General features: G+C 43.9%; 1 protein-coding gene across 6 annotated transcripts in view; it reads right to left on the bottom strand.

The window, feature by feature from the left end:
* rgs20 (regulator of G protein signaling 20) overlaps positions 1 to 19068 on the bottom strand; it is a 287058-nt gene that overhangs the window by 30701 nt on the left and 237289 nt on the right. For 4 of the 6 annotated variants that reach the window (XM_038809356.1, XM_038809360.1, XM_038809361.1 and 1 more), the window contains one exon: positions 7275 to 7361. The exons of 1 other annotated variant lie outside the window; for it this stretch is intronic. In XM_038809356.1, the coding sequence (XP_038665284.1) occupies positions 7275 to 7361 (87 nt within the window). The remainder of the gene's footprint in view (positions 1 to 7274; positions 7362 to 19068) is intronic. One more of the 6 variants, XM_038809357.1, reaches the window with a different exon arrangement.

Below are 19068 nucleotides of genomic sequence, written 5' to 3'. Positions count from 1 at the left end.
TCGGGTTCAATTCTGACCTTGGATGACTGTATGGAATTTACACATTCTCCCCGTGTATATGTGAGTTTCCTCGGGTGCTCCAGTTTCCTCCCACAGTCCAAAGATATGCTGATTAGACGGACTGGCCATGCTAAATTGCCCTTTAGAGTCCAAAGGTTAGATGGGCCTAGGTAGAGTGGTCTTTCAGAGGGTTGGTGCGAACTTGATGGACCAAATGGCCTTGTTCTGCACTGTAGAGATTTTATGATTGTATGCTGTGAGGTCTGCTGAGTTTATCCAGTATTTTCTGTTTTTATTTCAGATTTCTAGCATCTGCGGGATCTTGTTTTCAGTTGATGTAGACTGGGAGGTCTGCCCCCTCACCCTACCCACAGAAAACAAAATCACGGCACCTTGCCATGGGGGTTCAGTAAATAATCACCAAGGACCTGTCTTCAGACAGAAAACAGAAGAGTCCAGGTATGATTCTGTGATATCTAAACTCCATTTCATTCAAGGTCAATATATCCTTCCTCAGTTACAGTGTTAAAACAGAACACATAACACCACCTTAGATGTTAAACAGAATAAGGCATTGTACAGCTACAAGTTTTAGGAGATACCAGATCTACCAATTGTGATACCTCATAATCCTTTAAACACAAGATAGGAGATTTTCTAATCCCCTAGGAATTAAAATTAATTTATGGCAAATGATTCCTTAAGTGCTTACTTTCTGCAAATATCCAGTCGGGGCCACAAAAGCAACATGTACTCCACAATCACTAATAATCGCAAGAGAATTAATCCCTTCAATGTCAATGAAATTGAAGTCCTAGACAGGCTAACAAGGATTTTCGCAGTAACTTCATTGCAATGTTAATGTGACAATAAAGATTATTATTATTTAAATAACTACCTTCCCAGTGTTTATCTCACGCAACTATGTGTGAGAGTTCATTGGTCTGAGATTTTAATTTCTCTGCTTGCCAGCCTGCATTAAAATGTCCTTTTGGTGGGAAAATCCTGTGTGTTGAGTACAGGAGAAGGACATTCCAATCACCAGGCCATAATGCTAATTACAAACGTTGTGACTGCCATGCACTGCGGCAAACTGCATTAGTGAAAAACATTTTCAAAAATAATAAATCAAAAAGATCTAAAAATTAAACAACCCACCAACCTTCATATCAGCATCCAGGAAAATAACAGAATTGATTATAAAAATAAATTGCACTGTTCCCTATATATGAATAAACTGGCAAATAGCAGGCAAAAAATGAAATAACCTTGCTTATTTTTTTGATGGATCGATATCTCCAGTATAACATGTCCTACCTAGACTTTCTTCTTTCATTACCCTTCTGTAGTATGTTTTGATATACTACTGAATGTAATAAATGTTACTCATTTCTTTGCTGATGAGGTTTTCTGTATCTTGATGAAAAAGATTTGAAGTCGTCCAGTAGTAACAAAAGGTTTACTGAGTAACTATAACAATAATTGCGTGAGTTCTTTACTTTAATATCAATACTAGTAGAAAGGTTAACTGGATCTAAATACAGTAACTATGTTTAACTACACTAACCATCTCAGCTAATCTATACTTCTGCCCTGGTCACAGTTCACCCAAAAGAGAGGGAGAGAGGCACAATGCGGTTGCTTTTATACCCCTGTTGGTACTGCCCTCTAGTGATCATCTGGTGCTACTGATTACACATTAACCCCTTATGTACATGCACATACAGAGATCACTACATTTCTGAACGCCTTTGATCAAAATACCGCACAAAAAGCTACTGCTAAAGCTTGAGGTAATGAGAATTTAAAGTAAAACCTAGCACTGTATTGGAAATTGGTTTTGGTGAGACTACACCTGGAGTACTTTATACAGCTTTAGTCTCGAGACCTAAGGAAAGGTATACTTGCCTGAGGGAGGGTGTGTTGAAGTTTCACTGGATCGATTCCTGGAAAGAGAAAGTTGCCCGATACAAGAAATTGGGCAGGATTTTCTGGTTGCGCGCACCCGGAGACCAAAAATTCCCGCCTGAGGTCAAAGGGCCTTGAAATGGTCTGCCAAATTTTCCACCCCGCCCGCTATGATTCCAGAGGTGGACGAGGCTGCAAAATTCACCCCATTGAGTAGAATGGTCTATATAATCTCGGGAGTTTAGAGGAATGAGAGGTGATCTCAATGAAACCTAGAAGATTCTGAAAGGGCTTCAAAGGGTAGATGCTGAGAGGTTGTTTCCCTTGGCTGAAGCCTCGAGATAAGGGGATGGCCATTTTGGAATGAGATGAGGAGAAATTTCTTCACTCAAAAGGCTTGTAAACCTTTGGAATTCTTTAGACCAAAGACCTGTGGCTGCTAAGTTGAATAGATTCAAGGCTGAGATAGACAGATATTTGGACTCTGAGAGTGGGATTTTCATGGGTACTGCCAGGGGGCAGTGCCAGGGGCCAGTGCTCAGGCAGTGCCAGGGGTAGTTTGTCTTTGCTTGTATTTCTAGGACTAAGTGTAAGATATTAAGGACCTATTTTTCAAAGTGGTTCTAAATTATTTTTGAGCCTGATTTTAATAAACGGAATCAAATCAGCAAGATTGTAATAATGATGATTATCCTGGCAATGCTGCACTTTTAGCTGTAGCTTCAAAACTGGACGAACATCAGCTTAAATACTTATTGAAAGCACTGCCCCCACCAACATAGAATATAAACATAGAATCCCTACAGTACAGAGTTAGAAGAAGAGGGATTTTCGTTCAGCTGGTGTGATGAGTGCTGATCTTGTTTTAATTTCTGAGCCGATGCATATCTAGATAATGTGAGTGAGCTTCAGACATTGAAAATGCCTTAGATTGAGAGTTGTTGGAGGTAGGGTATAGCGTGCAGCTAACACAATTTAATGTTGTTGGCATTATCAAGGGGATTCTTGCTAATAACCTTTGCTATTATGTTTCATACGATATCTGAAATATTTGATGCAGACACTAAGGCCCTCAGGTTTCTGGTGAACATGTGCAAGTACTCCCACATGGAGACTGCCAGAAGATAAAGGCCTCTGTGTACTGGAGAAACAGAGGGCAAGAATGAAGACAGGAAGAGACCAACAGAAGTCAATGACTAATGACACATATCCTCCCATTGCAGGCCACGAAATGTAAGCGAATTCATCAACCTTCTGATAATATTCATTTCTATGCATGTAGAACTAGCAACTCAAAGGTTTTGAGTCCTAAATCCCATGATGGCAAGATGTGAAATAGCAAGATGGTGGTGGTGGTGGGGGAGGGGGGGTCTGTAAAATTTGGCATAATGACAGTGGCGCCATTTCTGGCACTTACCCGTTCGCTTTGAAATTTTACCAGCTTTTCCCTTCTTCCCAAGATCTATAAGCAGGACTGCCCTTGTAGACCTATTGCTTCATTCTGTTCATGCCCCAATGAATTGATTTATTCCTATCTTGACTTTGTTTTTTCTTCCCTTGTCCAATCTCTTCTCACCCATGTCCCTGAGAGTTAAAAGAGTTAAGTGCTGTTAATTTCCAACTGAGCACTTCAAAATCACTCAAGTGTGAAGGGGATGATTGGAATGCACTTATCTTTCTTTGAAGTGATTGATGTTTGTTAACATGGTGGTTCGAGCACTTCAGAGTTACTCAAGCATGAAGGAAGATGAATGAAGCAAGGCTAACATCTGTGGGTTTGTGGAAGCTGTCAATCATAGCCCAGTGAGGGAAATGAATGACTGTCTTGAAGCTCAAGGATCTAAGGGCTTTAAACACAGGTGACATCTTTCTCTTTCCAGCAACTGACACCATAAGACATGGGAGCAGAATTTGGCCACTCAGCCCATCGAGTCTCCTCCATCATTAAATCATGGCTGAAATGTTTCTGATCCCCATTCTCCTGCCTTCTCCCCATAACCCCTTATTAATCAACAACTTATCTATCTCTTTCTTAAACACACTCAGTTATAGGCTTCCACAGCCTTCTGCTGCAAAGAGTTCTACACATTCAGCACCCTCAGGCTGAAGAAATTCCTCCTCATCTCAGTTTTAAAGGATTATCCCTTCAGTCTGAGGCTGTGGCCTCGGGTTATAGTTTCCCCGAGTAGTGGAAATATCCTCTAATATGCAGATAATTAACTATGTGGTGTGTCCAGGAGATTCTTTTTACAAAAACTCAATTATTCACTTTTAGGTGTAATAGTTACCTGTTTTTTCAGTTATAATAGAACCAACCTCTCTCTTTTCCTTAAATCCTTCCTTGGGATGGCCAGAAATCAGAACAGAGTGCTAACTGACTTGCGCAACATGAAATCAAACTCTACCTAATATGGGCTAACTGAAATTGAATCAAACAACCCATTTGTTTTTGGTCCCTGGTAGCAGATAATAGAATTTTGAGTTTAAATCCTTACAACCCAATTAATTTCTATCACTTATGGCATATTCTCTTTTCTTATCCCATTCTTCTAAATTTCTACAAACCAATACTGAAATGCTTCATATCAAAAATGTTTTATTTACACCAATTATGAATCACTGTGACGGAAATTAAATATTTCCCAAAGACACTTAAAGCGACCTTTTGCAAACTGGGCTATTCTAAGTCGCAAATACACTGCAAAAATTCAAAACTACATTATTGAAGAAACTCACCTGCGTGATTTACGTTTAGTACAGTGGAAGCACTAAAATTCACTTTATAATTTAAAAAAAATTTAGATTACCCAATTATTTTTTTTCAAATAAGGGGCAATTTAGCATGGCCAATCGACCTAACCTGCACATCTTTGGGTTGTGGGGGTGAAACCCACGCAGAAACAGGGAGAATGTGCAAACTCCATACAGACAATAACCCAGGGCCAGGATTCGAACCCGGGTCCTCAATGCCGTACGCAGCAGTGCTAACCACTGCGCCACTGTGCTGCCCTCACTTAGTACTTTTTAAATGTGTAATGAACAATGTCTAATTTTTCATGCTTCCAGAAGCTGCTGTCGTATTAAATACAAACCAAATAAAACTTATGTGTGATTTTATAAATTTGCAAAAAGCATAGTTAAATTCCATGTTCTTCCTTCAGCATAGCTGATTTAGGACAATCCATGTCAGGGTATCAATTGCCATAGATTTCTTGCTAATCCCACAGAATATTTTTAGAATTGGAAAGAGAAAAGGAAAAAAATGATCTCTACATTTACCATTCCACACTACTACATGTTTACTTTCCCACAAGCCTATTTATCAGCATTGGTTAAGGAAGAAGTTAGTTAACTTGGGTTAAAGTAAAACTAATGATACCATTAGGGGTGGAATCCTATTGTATATGTAGCTTGAATATACTTGCGGAGTAGAATGTAAAAGGATAATTGAATAATTCTCCTTATCTCTCTTAGAAATAGGTCAATAATATCCAGGAATGTACCTCACTAAAATGTTTCAAAACTTCAATATCCTGAACACAATATCCCATTAATCTAATGCCTTATTGGTTGTTCAGTGATGTCCTGGAAACAACGGTTTCCCCTAGAACATCAATTAAATAAACTTGTGTATCTGAATACAAGTTTTATTGAGGAAGTTAGTAAAAAGTAAATACATTTTCTCAGAGCAAATAACTGAGTCCACAGGAAATAAATCAGTAGTTTTGACTGAGTTAAAAAGTTCTATCAACAAGTGTTTTACACAAGACTTTGCCATGGTAACATTTTAGTAATAATTTAAAATAATATTTCGTATGATGTGTTATTAGGAACTTTCACCCATTAGACTGTCATTTTTCAAACCCAATTAGCACAGTCGTGCATTGATTTTACCTTTCAGTAGCAACAGGAAATGAATGGTCATGTATCTACCATTCAGTATGCACTCTGGCTGATTTTTCACATTGGAAAGGAAAACAAGGCAAAATGTATACTGGGGAAAATTTTTGCTACCACCCATGATTCACCTCTGCCAAAAGTTAAAATCAATCCTTTAATCTTTACCTCGCTATTGAAATACATGCACATAAAATGTGACATAAAATGCTCAATACTTGGTCACTCATGCCACTAATTACAGTTCAGCCACATTTGGGAGCTCCAAAGACTGATTCTAACTTTTAGCAGGCTTAGAAAATGGTCGATTGGGGATTATCTGCACATTCTAAATCTACCCCATGTTTCTTTTCATTTAAATCAATGGGATCAATTTTCATTTTTAATGATGACATAAACAGATGGCAAAGAAAAATCAGGAGTGGGTTATGGGAAGCAGCCCAATTCTCCCATCACTGAAAGTAAAAATGTATCTGTAACGTTGTTCTTATCGCAGATTCTTTCAGTGCAGGCGTATTCAGTTTGACACAGCCATTAAAATCTCATGTAGCTTGACGGCTACCAATTTAAACTTGCTGAGGGTAGTTGAGGAGGAGAGCTCTTTTTTCTAATTTTTCCAATTGAGGGGCAATTTAGCGTGGCCAGTCCACCTACCCTGCACATTTTTGGATTGTGGGGGTGAGACCATCCAGATAAGGGGAGAATGTGCAAACTCCCCACGAACAGTGACCCGGGACTGGGATCGAACCCGAGTCCTCGGGACCAGGATCGAACCCCGGTCCTTGGTGACGTGACACAGCAGTGCTAACCATTGCACCACCGTACCACCTCTTGTTGAGGATAGTTAGCAAAATAATAAATAGCGCAATCATTGCTATGCTGCTGGTATTAAAACAAATGGGAAGTTAATTGAGGAAGGTATGCATGTTCCTCTGAATTGTTATCTGTTTGATAAATGAATGACTGTAAAATATTCAAGTTTCTTTGATGCTGTTAAATGGGAAGGATTGTGGTAGCATAGAGAAGCCACAATGACATGCAAAGAAACATAATGGCTGAAAACTAAATTCTGATGAGAGATCATACTGAAAACATTACCTACATTTTTTCTTTCAGACGCTGTATATTTTTGACATTATCTGTTCTCATTATAGCAAAGCTGGGTACATTTTAAAAAAATTTTCTTGAAACCAACGGAGAAGAATATCTGGTGGGTAGCTAACAGGCCATTGATCTTCTACCATCCATTTTCTGTCGGCACCAAAAGTTAAATTCTATCCACCATGTTTGGCTGAAGCTCCAATATCAGGGCTACAACATAGACTTTGGGTATCAGAGTCACAATCATAAAATATTTGCAGTGTGGTGTAAAAATACCCCTATGTTTGTTTCATAATGTTTCAATAGTACTGAGCATAGCATAAAGACTACTTTCCGTGTACAAAGAAATTGGTGAAAGAATAGTGTACCTTTCTTCACAATTTGGCAGGCTTTCTCCTCTAGCTTCCTGAGACATTCTTCTTGCTCGCTCCTCATCTTCATTCCTAACAGTAAGACTGCAAGGTAGTAAATAAAATCATTTTATCTAGGTACAGGAGCAGATGCCAATGGCTTGTTATTCAAAAACGAAATTCAGGCTCATCAACCACAATCTTCTAGATTACTGAAAATGAGGATAGAGAGGAATCTCCAAAGCATTTTCCCCAGTTAATGCAGTAGTTTTCAAAATCAATAACAGTCACTGGCAATATTATCTGGTCTTGCTGTTAGTTCAAGAAAAATTAAATTGCAAGTTGGAAACACTCATGACCTGTTGTGATAATAGAAAGCTAGCCAATCTGAAGCATTTTTGTCACTGATAATATACACTAATTGATTTCCCATGGCATGCTCACAGACAATTAGAAATAAATATTTGTCTATCTCACATTTCCTCATTAAATAACGATCCTTCTTCATGTCTTCCACTCTATAAAGTTATTGTGATTCATTAATTTTCTATTTTTGTATCTGTCTTCCTCTTTCTACCCCCTCTTTATGTAGGTTTATTCATTTTCCTTCGTCTTTCCTCTCTTCTGTCTGTCTCCCACTCTATGAATTCCTGTTTTTTTTTCTATCTCACTTTCTTTGTCTCCACATATTTAATGTCATGGAAGCTTAAAATTGAACAATACCGAAGACTATTCAAAGATTTTGTGCTCGCTCTCTGACAGAGCTATCCACTCAGTCCCATTCCTCTGACCTTTTAAATTTTTCTTTATCTAATCGTTATTCAAGTCTCCTATAAAATTGAGCCCAGCTTTTCCTTCCCCCATTGTTTCTGATGGGAGCATTTTATGTTCCAACAGTCTTTTGGGAAATTCCCTCGTCCTTTTGGTGAGGATCTGAAATCATTCATCTCCTGTAGTTATAATCTCATCAACAGGTAGAAATAGTTACCCTTTATTTATCTGAGCTTGCTCTGCTCAGAATTCTTAAGCAGCCATCGGGAAACTGCCACCAAAAGCTAGGTGTTTTTAAAACGATAAACAAAGTAATTCTCATGGAGCCAGGAGTGAAAGGGTGAACATGTCTAAAACTGAACATAAAAGCCTAACTGTAGCCTAAACATTGCTTATTTCAGACAGGGTACCTCAAATAAAATATATGAAACTGGCAGTGTCCGAAAACTAGACATTTTTATCATGTTCCATGCATCAATTTTAATTGAGTAAATTTTTTTTTAAATTACTGCTTGGACAATTCAACTAGGTGCTGCGTTGGCTCAATCTAGCTCCAGACTAGGTACTGGTTTCACCGCTTCTTGCACCACTCTTTCCTGCTATTCAATTGACCCTTGACTGTACCTGACCTGGCCTTACCCAAAATGCCTGTGTCCCAAACTGCCCAACCCCAAATCCGGCAATACCTGAAATACTGCATTACCTCAGTTCTAAGGGTGTTGTAATGATTTGAGGTACTGTACATGATTTGGTGGTAATGACCTGATGCCACAATTAATATAGAGTAATAATAAGGCTGGAGTAATAAACCTGCTCTTAATGAGAAATCGATGAGGTGCATAGGAAAAAGACTGGATGATCTGACCTGTGAGCTTCTGTTTTGCTATTGTGGGGCAACAGACTGACCCATTCAGGCCTCGCTGTTTTCCAATCCAATCAGTATACTTGTGTAAGGGTTTTATTTGATGAAAAATACATGATAGTTAATGTATTGGTTGGATGGAAGTTAATCTAGAGAAGGATTCACTTTCAATTTCTTTTTAATTTTTACCTTATATTGATTTGTTTCATTCTGCAAACTTCAAGAAACCTGTATTGGAATTTCTAATTCCATTCCACAGCAGTATAATTTTCCATTTAATCGAATTAAAGTGGACTACACAGATGGCTCACAGTGCACATATGTATTCAATGTAGACTTTTTTGTCAGTTTGACACAAGTTCTCATTTGTTTCTTGGACAGCTTGTTGTCAAAGCCCAGACCGGACTTACCATGTGGCAATGATTAAACTCCCTGTGAGCTTTGCTCCCCTGTGAAAGGGGGCGGGGAACTCTAAAACCGTATAGCTAAAAGACTGTATAAAGTCAGCCAGTTTGGGTACCGATAGGGAGGAGAGAACTGGCTGGGATTTTTTATGCCGTGTAAATAATAGTTATTGTAAATAGCACTTTATTTTCTTCTACAACTCGGTGTGAACTTCCTTCATGCTTGACTAAACTTGGTCTGTTTCATTTCGGTGAACTGGCCACTTGACTGTAAAATTTTAGTTCTAAAGTTAATGATTTCGTTTGCAATTGTCTCTATTCTTTATATCTTCCATACTCCAAACTGAATGCCACAAAAGAGGAAAGTCTACCTGCTTCCAGGCCTTTGCCAAAGTCATTGTCATCAGTGACTGAAGAGATAAATAAGCAAGTAATGATGACTTACCCTGTGACTATTTTTCCTTTGTTTGGTGCCTCAGTGTTTACCAGAGTAAACCAGGGGCTTACTCTGGTTTACCAGTGTAAACCAGGGGCTGGTTTAGCTCACTGAGCTAAATCGCTGGCTTTTAAAGCAGACCAAGCAGGCCAGCAGCACGGTTCGATTCCCGTACCAGCCTCCCCGGACAGGCGCCGGAATGTGGCGACTAGGGGCTTTTCACAGTAACTTCATTGAAGCCTACTCGTGACAATAAGCGATTTTCATTTTTTCATTTCAGATAGGCTAGTTACTTGATTGTGTATGAATAAATCACATATTTATAGTGCTGCTCACGGACAGAAAGCAACAACAGAATGCTCTCAAGGCTGATGAACAAATTTAAAAAAAATAATTCAAGAGATGTGAGCTTCACCGGTTAAGGCCAGCATTGATTGCCCATTCCTAATTTCCCTTGGGTTTGGAAAGTGCTGTTGAAGAAGTCTTAGTGAGCTGATGCAGTGCATCTTCTAGATGGTATACACTGCTCCACTGCCTGATGAAGGGAGGGAGTGAATGTTTAAGGTGGCGGATTGGGTACTGATCAGGCGTGCTGCTTAGTCCTGGATGGTGTTGAGCTTCTTGAGTACTGTTGGAGCTGCGCTCTATCACACTCCTAACTTGTACCTTGAAGGCGGTGTACAGACTTGAGGGAGTCAGGAGTTGAATTGCTAGCCACAGGATTCATAGTCTCTGACCTGCTTTTGTAGCCACAGTATTTATATGGCCAGTCCTGTTGAGTTTCTGGTCAATGATAACTCCAAGGATGGTGATTTTAGGAGATTAAGTGACAATAGTAATGCCATTGAATGTGAAAGGGTGTTGGTTAGATTTTCTCTTGTTGGAGATGGTCATTGCCGAGCACTTATTTGGCACAAATGTTATTTGCCACTTGTCAGCCCAAACCTGGATATTGTTCAAGTCTTGCCGCATATGGACACACACTGCTTTACTGTCTGAGGAGCTGCGAATGATGCTGAACATTGTGCAGTCATCTGCGAACATTCCCACTTCTAACCTTATAATGGAAGGGAGGTCACTGATAAATAAGCTGAAGATAGTTTGGCCTAGGATACTACTCTGAGGAACTCCTGCAGCGATGGCCTGGTGCTAAGATGAATGACCTCCAACAACCGTATTCCTTTGTACTCGGTATAACTCCAACTAATGGAGTGTTTTAGCCCTGATTCCCATTGACTCTAGTTTTGCTAGAGCTCTTGAATCCTTCGATATCGAGCAGTCACTCCCACCTAACTGCTGAAGTTCAGCTCTTTTGTTCATGTTTGACCCAAGGCTGTAATGAGATCAGGAGTTGAGTGGCCCTGGCAGAACCCAAACTCAGGGTCACTGAGTACATTATTGCGAAGAAAGTGCCCTTGATAGCACTGTTAATGAACCTTTCCATCACTTTACTGATGGGCAAGAATAGACTGATGGGATGATAAGTAGCCAGGCTGGATTTGTCCTGCTTTTTGTGTACAGGGCATACTTGGGACAGTTTTCCACATTGCTGGGCAGAGGCCAGTGTTGTAGCTGTACAGGAACAGCTTGGCTAGGGGCACGGCAAGTTCTGAAGCACATGTCTCAGGACTATTGCTGGAACTTTGTCAGGGCCCATAGCCTTTGCAATATCCGGTGCCTTCAGCCATTTCTTGATATCTGTGATGCTGGAGACTTCCAGCAGAGGCCAAAATGGATCAACCACTTGGCACTTCTGGCTGAAGATTGTTGCGAATGCCTCTAGCTTATCTTTTGCACACATGTTCTGGGCTCCTTCTTCACTGAGGATGGAGATATTTGTGGAGTCTCCTCCTCCAGTGAGTTGTTCAATTGTTCACCATTCATGGCTGGATGTGGCAGGACTTCCGAGCTTATATCTGATCCATTGATTGTGGGATCGCTTAGCTTTGTTTATCACTTGCTGCTGAAGATGTTTGGCATGCAAGTAATCCTGTGTTTTAGCTTCACCAGGTTGGCACCTCATTTTTATGTATATCTGGTGCTGCTCCTGGCATATTTTCCTACACTCTACATTGATCCAGGGTTGATCCCTGGATTGGTGGTAGTGGTAGAGTGGGGTTACAGATTGTGGTTGAATACAATTCTGCTGCTGCTGATGACCCACAATGCCTCATGGTTCAAAATCTATCCCATTTAGCAAGGTGGCAGTGCCACATAAGACAATAAAGTATATTCTCAATGTGAAGACAGGAATTTGTCTCTAAGGGACTGAGCAGTGGCCACTTCTAACAATACTTTTGTGGACAGATGCAGCTGTGGCAGGCAGATTTGTGAGGATGAGGTTGAGTATGTTTTTACCTCTTGTTGATTCTCTAAACACCTGCTGCAGACCCAGTCTAGCAGCTATATCATTTAGGACCCAGCCAGCTTGGTCAGTAGTGGTGCTATAAAGACACTCTTGGTGATGGATATTGAAGCCCTTCACCCAGAGTACATTCCTTGCCCTTGCCACCCTCAGTCCTTTTCCAAGTGGTGTTCAACATGAAGGAATACTGATTCATCAGCTTGAGAGGGGGGGCAGTATGTGCTAATCAGCAGGGCCGGGAGGGGGTGGGGGGCAGTATGTGCTAATTAGCAGGAGGTTTCCTTGCCTGTATTTGAGCTGATGCCATGAGACTTCATGGGGTCCGGAGTACATTGAAGACTTCCAGGGCAACTCCCTCCCAAATGTATACTATTGTGCAGCCACCTCTGCTGGGTCTGTCCTGTAGGTGGGATGAAATATACCCAGGGCTGGTAATGGTGGAGTCTGGGACATTTTCTGTAATGTGTGATTCCAGAATGAACACTGAATAGGACGGAGAAAAGAAGGAAGGGGAAAAATTGGATGAAGGAAAAGGCTTGAAGAAGTTTTGGAAAGCAGGCAGCAGTAACAAGGAACATTTGTTAAGAGAAGGCATTCCAGAAGGTGTAATAGCTACATGAATGGTAGCTGGTAAGGTGAAGATAGTGGGAACAAGGAGTAAAACAATACCGGAGAAGGAAACATATGATGGGAAGGATCTAGAAAGGGAGGGAAAGATTCTTAAAGTAAAGTCCTTCAAATCAAATATTAAAACTGATTTTTTTAACAAAATATTACAATATTATATGGAATTAAATTGATGGATGTCATGTTTGCAGATTATAAATGAATCATGACTTGAAAATATTACCAAGTTAAAGGGTGAATATTATGCTAGGAAATTGGGACTGTTGCCTACCAATGTCTCACACGCTTACTTACAGTCTGGCGTGCTGACTTCTGCAGCTGGATTCTCCCCTACCCGGCGGGGCGGAGGGGCCCGGCGGGATGGAGTGGCGTGAACCACTCCAGCGTCGGGCCGCCCCCAAGGGTGCGGATTTCTCCGCACCTTTAGGGGCCAAGCCCTTACCTTGAGGGGCTAGGCCCGCACCGGAGTGGTTCCCGTCCCGCCAGCTGGTGTGGAAGGCCTTTGGCGCCACACCAGCTGGGGCCGAAGGGACTTCACGGCCGGCGGAAGTCCGCGCATGCGCGGAAGCATCAGCGGCTGCTGACGTCATCCCCACGCATGCGCAGGGGAGCAGGTCACTTCCATGTCGGCCATCGCGTAGTCTATGGCCGACGCGGAAGGAAAAGAGTGCCCCCACGGCACAGGCCTGCCCGCGGATCGGTGGGCCCCGATCGCGGGCCAGGCCACCGTGGGGGACCCCAGAGCCCGCCCGCGCCGCCAGTCCCGCCGATAAGGGAGGTGGTTTGATTCACGCCGGTGGGACCGGCATTACAGCAGTGGGACTTCGGCCCATCGCGGGCCGGAGAATCGCCGGGGGGGGGGGGGGGGGGGGGGGGCGACCGGCGCGATTCCCACCCCCGCCGAATCTCTGGTGCCGGAGACTTCGGGAGACAGCGGGGGCGGGATTCACGCCGGGCCCCGGCGATTCTCCGACCCGGTGGAGGGTCGGAGAATCCAGCCCCAGTTGCTATCCCAAGATCGTTAGTCCGGCCTTCAGTAATATAGAAGTCGAATGAGCGGTGAAATTGGCAGCCCACCCACCTTTTTAAAACACTGAATAACCAGCTATTAACCTTGCTAACAGGCCAATAAACTAAGATTTTATGTTCTCCATGCCATTTTCCAGAAGGTCCACAGGTAAACGTTTGGAGGGAATTATGTTAGATGTAAGGATGTGTTGTAAATGTAGATAAAAGTTCTGCCAGTGGTCAATGGGTTACTTTAACAGATGAGTCGTCTAGAGAAGTTGGGAGAGTTTGCTAGTGTTGCTGGTTGCTTTAATAATCATTTTGAGCCTTCACTGGAAGATCAAGGAAGGGCACCTGGAGATAGTCAATTTTCTGCACCCCAGTATTGGACCCTGAGATAAGTGTCCCAGTGGGCATTATCCATTCTGGAGTAGGCTCCCCCCCATAGTAAGGAGGAGAGGATAAGAATAGGTGGGCCCTGTGGTTCAGGATGTTTTGGAGCCTGTTACTGAGCAAGAGCCCGTGGAGGGGAGAGAACAGCAGCAGGTATGCAGACGCATTGTACTGTGAATGGATTATAAAGGCAAAGGATGCCATAGCTCCAATGCCAGATCTTTGGACTGGTTAGGTCATGCTCTTAAATACTCTCCTGTCCAAGTCTCACTTATGGATGTGGTTTGCCTCCCCTTGCTCAACCTAGCGCTCAACAGATGGGAAGCCCTGGCAAAGGAGTATCTAATGGAGTGAGCTCCATCCTCTGACAAGGAGTCTGATGAGGAGGAGGATGAGCCACACTAGCCAGCTGCACAAGCTGATGCATAGGATACTTTAGATGCCACGGAGACGAGGGATTTATTAATAATGTGCAGATTTAACTAGCAATCTTTTTGATTCACTAGACCATTTTAGCTGCACTCACCTTCTCTTGGTATCTCTCGCTCCTCAACATCAGGATCTTCTGTGCATGTGTTAATGTAGATGTACAAAATGAGGTTGATCAGAGGGGTCCACAAGAGCATGAAATCCCTTCCCAGTCCATCCAAATCAAAACCAGCACATCACAAATATAACACAGTGGACAGAGCCTCAAGTGCAAAGAACAGTTATTTATTGACAAAAGAACTCAGGAAATCTCAGACCTAACAAAACTAAGCAAACACCCTTGTGAACATGTGTGACTAATGAGATTTTTTCTTCAATCTTTTCCGGGTTCTGGGTGTAGTGCTTTCCCTCTGATCATCAACTACGCTGGAGTCAGGCTGCTGACCCTTATACCCTTTTGCCTGGGATGACTTTCGAGGACGTCCTCTGTTCGCCTGAGGCCATGAGAACCCTGGCGTGGTGGGAGCCTCCTGCACAGTGGCAGGAAGATCATCTGCTGCCATGACACTCTGAAGCAGTTGTGGTAATGGCAGAGGGGCAGCGGAGTAACTGTCTCCATCAGAAGTGCCCTGCGAGGAGTCCCATAATGCTAACAGCAAATGCCCATCTGCCACCATTTGGCCCTTCCTGACTTTCTGAGGAGAACCAAGGCCTGGCTGTGATCCTAGGTGCCGGCCTCTCTATTTCCTTGGTTCTGGGTACTGGAGCTCAGGTACAAGGTAATGAAGTGTAAGTCACAATGCATCAGCCAGTGCCTGATCAGCTTTTTAAAAACATTTACAGGATGTGGACGTCACTGGTTAGGCCAGCATTTTTGCCTATCACTAGTTGCCCTTCAGAAGTGGTGGTAAATTGACTTCCTGAACCTCTGCTGTCCTTGAGGTGCAGGTTCATTCACAGTGCTGTTAGGGAGGGAGTTTGGCCCTCCACGACAGTCACCAGTCTCTCAATAGAGGAAGCCACACATTCTGAGGACAGGCTAATCTCAGCGCTCACGGTCTGGGTGGGCTTCTCCATTGTCCATGCCCGAGCACACAACCCCTCTGGAAACTTTCCATGTCTCCACTTATATTATGCCGTATGTCCAGCACTTGAAGGATGATTCCAGCGTTTCGTCATTAGCCTGGGGCTCAGCAGATAGATCATCTCCAACACTCCTCCAAGTGCCAGAGTGCTCTATCTCAGTCTCCGATGCCTGGTTTGGTGACTGGCTCTCACCAGTGTGGATTCCTTAGATCCACCTCCTACAATCCCATCAAGTTTTGTGTATTTGTGCTTGGAGCGAGGTGAGGAAGAAGGATGTGATGCTGCACCCTCTGAGACGTCCTCCTTCTCCTGAGAGGTTAGCATTGATTCCTTGGGGTTAGTGGCTGCAGCTGCTGATATTTTACCTGTGGGGAAAACAAACAAAAGATTATGAAGGGCATCATCATCATGTGTGATGATTTCACCGAAAAACATTCACCAATAACACACACTGACACCATTGAGAGCTGCTAACCAGGGTTTAGAACTCAGCATCTTCAACATTGAGAACATTTTCCTGTACTAATTCTGCAAATCTCCAAAGTCGAAACCCATCAAAATTGAGGTTTTTCATTTTGTTCTTGACATCTCCATTACCGGCAGCCAACAATTCTCAATGATCCTTGTTAACCTAAACCTATAAACCACCTCTCTCCACCACCCCCTCACCCCGGAATCCCCCATGTTGTCATGAAGAGTGGCATGTCTACTTCTTGCCATCTTGTGCACTTGGCCAGGGCACGATGATCACATACTTGACATACATCACACCTTTCCATTGAAGTTCATCTGCAAAATAGTTACACACTCAAGTCTGGCAGATCGAAAGAGATCATTCAGCTTTTCACCATATTGCTGCCCTATTCTGTGGATGACCCCAAGGCTGCTCAACAACTCTGTGACCTCCATCCAGGCTGCTTTGGTGTGGCTGGGAGACCTCCTCTTCCTGTCAACAGGCAGAAAGACCTGCCGCTGATCTCTCACAGCCTGGAGGAGGACTTAAAAGGAGTCATCATCCATCTGTGCGGTGGTCCTTAGTCCAACAGCTAATCCTACTGTTCTCTGTACCAGATGGTGGCCTTACAGCCATGAAGAGACAGAGAGAGTTAAAGGTATTTTATGAAAAACCTATCATTCATAAGGGGGATGAGACAGAGGTATTTAAAATGAATCCTCTCTGGCAAGCGTCCTGAATAGTACACTGCTGCCACAATACTCATTAAATTTAATAACAAGCTCTTACCTGCTGCTACTCCAATAGCCCAATGGATTTACAAGTCTTCTTGGTCTGAACAGGAATTCGGCCATTAATTCTTGTGTAGCTGCCACCGACCGGTGCCAGGATGCCTTTAAACAGGTGACCATTCCCGACTTTCAGTTCCCAACCTGACCCCTCTGTACACCTGCGCCCTGCCCTGGAGACCTGATTGGGTGCTTTGTCTACCCGTCTCGTAGGTTGTTGCCTGGCATCCCACTGGACAGCCGCTAATTGGGCGGGAGACTCTTCATTCTGTGTCTTTGAAAGGTGTGGAAGGGAGTCAGTGATCTGTGTACTTCAGGCTCACACTCCATCCTCTGCCAAAAGACTAGGATTCACGCCACAGTTTTACATTTGATTGTTTTCTACTGAACAAATAAAACAAAATTTGTGAGTAACAATGAAGCTCCTATTAATCAATATCAGAGATCAGCTCCCTGGCAGTTAGGCCTCAATTCTAAAAATCCTAAACTTTATAGAAGCAATTATTCAAGAACATAAATTTTCTTTTTAAATTCTTTGGGGTCAAAACACAGATGACCCAGCTCTGTTGGCAGATATATAGTGAATGAAGACATGTATTTGAGCCTGTCTCTCACCAGTTAGCTGCTGTGCATGCGGTCGTGTACAACGTCTCATTTCAAAGGAGATATGTGTGTTAGTCAGTGTGGTGCAATGTATTTAAACAATGTGGTTGTCATTGTTCAATAGCTGGGAGAGATAGAAGTGTGAGGTTAGTAGCAGTGTTATATTTGTGAGGATGAAGAGAAGATATGAATTTGAAGTATGATGATGATTGATCGAGAATATTGGCAGGAGAGTGAAGCGGAGATGGCGAATAGAGCAGGTGTGTGAGGTTAGTGGTTCTTTGTAAGGATTGGGCACTTGAAGATGCAGGGCGGAATTCTCCGACCCCCCGCAGGGTCGGGGAATCGCCCGGGGTCGGCGTAAATCCCGCCCCCGCCGTGGCAGGAATTCTCCGCCACTCGGGAATTGGCGGGAGCGGGAATCGCGCCCCGCCGGTCGGCGGCCCCCCCCGCGGCGCTTCTCCGGCCCGCAATGGGCAGAAGTCCCGCCGCTGTCAGGCCTCTCCCGCCAACGTGGTTTAAACCACCTCTGTGCCAGCGGGAACAGGCGGCGCGAGCAGGCCCCCGGGGTCCTGGGGGCGCGGGGCGATCGGACCCCAGGGGGTGCCCCCACGGTGGCCTGGCCTGCGATCGGGGCCCACCGATCAGCGGGCGAGCCTGTGCCGTGGGGGCACTCTTTCTCTTCCGTCGCCGCCACGACCTCCACCATGGCGGAGGCGGAAGAGACCCCCTCCACCACGCATGCGCCGGTGGTGACGTCAGCGGCCGCAGACGCTCCGGCGCATGCACGGACTCACGCCGACCGGCGAAGGCCTTTCGGCCAGCCCCGACGCCGGGCGGTGTGGCGCCAAAGGCAGTCAGCGGAGTGTGAGCCACTCCGGCGCGGGCCTAGCCCCTAAAGGTGCTAGGGGAGATTTTCGCCTGCAGTCGCTGACCTTGATCACAATGTTTTTCTGCTCCCACTGTATTCTCAGGGCGGGATTTACCAGCAGTTCACACCAGCTGGAAATTCCGGTCCCACCATGGCGCACGGGTTTTCCTGCAACGAGGGGTCCAGTCAATGGGAAATCTCACTGACAACTGCGGGACCAGAAGATCCCACTGAATGACCACCTCCACCGCCAAAAAACACGCGGCAGCGTGGTTGGTAAATCCCACCCAATGTCTGCCTGGCAGACCTCCCTACCCAGAATGGCCTCGCTTCTCCTATCCACCACTTGCAACAAGGCCTCTAATGTTGCTTGAGAGAACCATGGAGCTCACTCTTTGCCCAGTTGTACCATTTTTACTCTTCTTCTTGCTCAGACTCTCTTCGACAAACAGTTCCAGCACCTGCTGTAGCCAGAGCTGGTTTGAAGTAGTGTAGGGTAACTTTAGGCATGCGAGTCTCATATGAGCTTGGGCCCCCTGCTGAGACGTGCTGCCTCCACTGATTGGTGCTGGGTTGTACATTACCACAGGTATAATTTAAATTAGTGGACAGTGCAAAGTTTGTGTGTTACTTGCATCATAACAAACAGGCATAGGTTCATCGCAATCCCTACACCCGTCTTTGAGCCTTATCCAACTTTCCCTCCAGTGTATTG

The sequence above is a fragment of the Scyliorhinus canicula genome, chromosome 10 (assembly GCF_902713615.1).
Source record: "Scyliorhinus canicula chromosome 10, sScyCan1.1, whole genome shotgun sequence".
In the NCBI taxonomy this organism is placed as follows: domain Eukaryota; kingdom Metazoa; phylum Chordata; class Chondrichthyes; order Carcharhiniformes; family Scyliorhinidae; genus Scyliorhinus; species Scyliorhinus canicula.
Note: the sequence above shows the minus strand (reverse complement) of the source record. Positions and strands in the feature narration are given on the sequence as shown.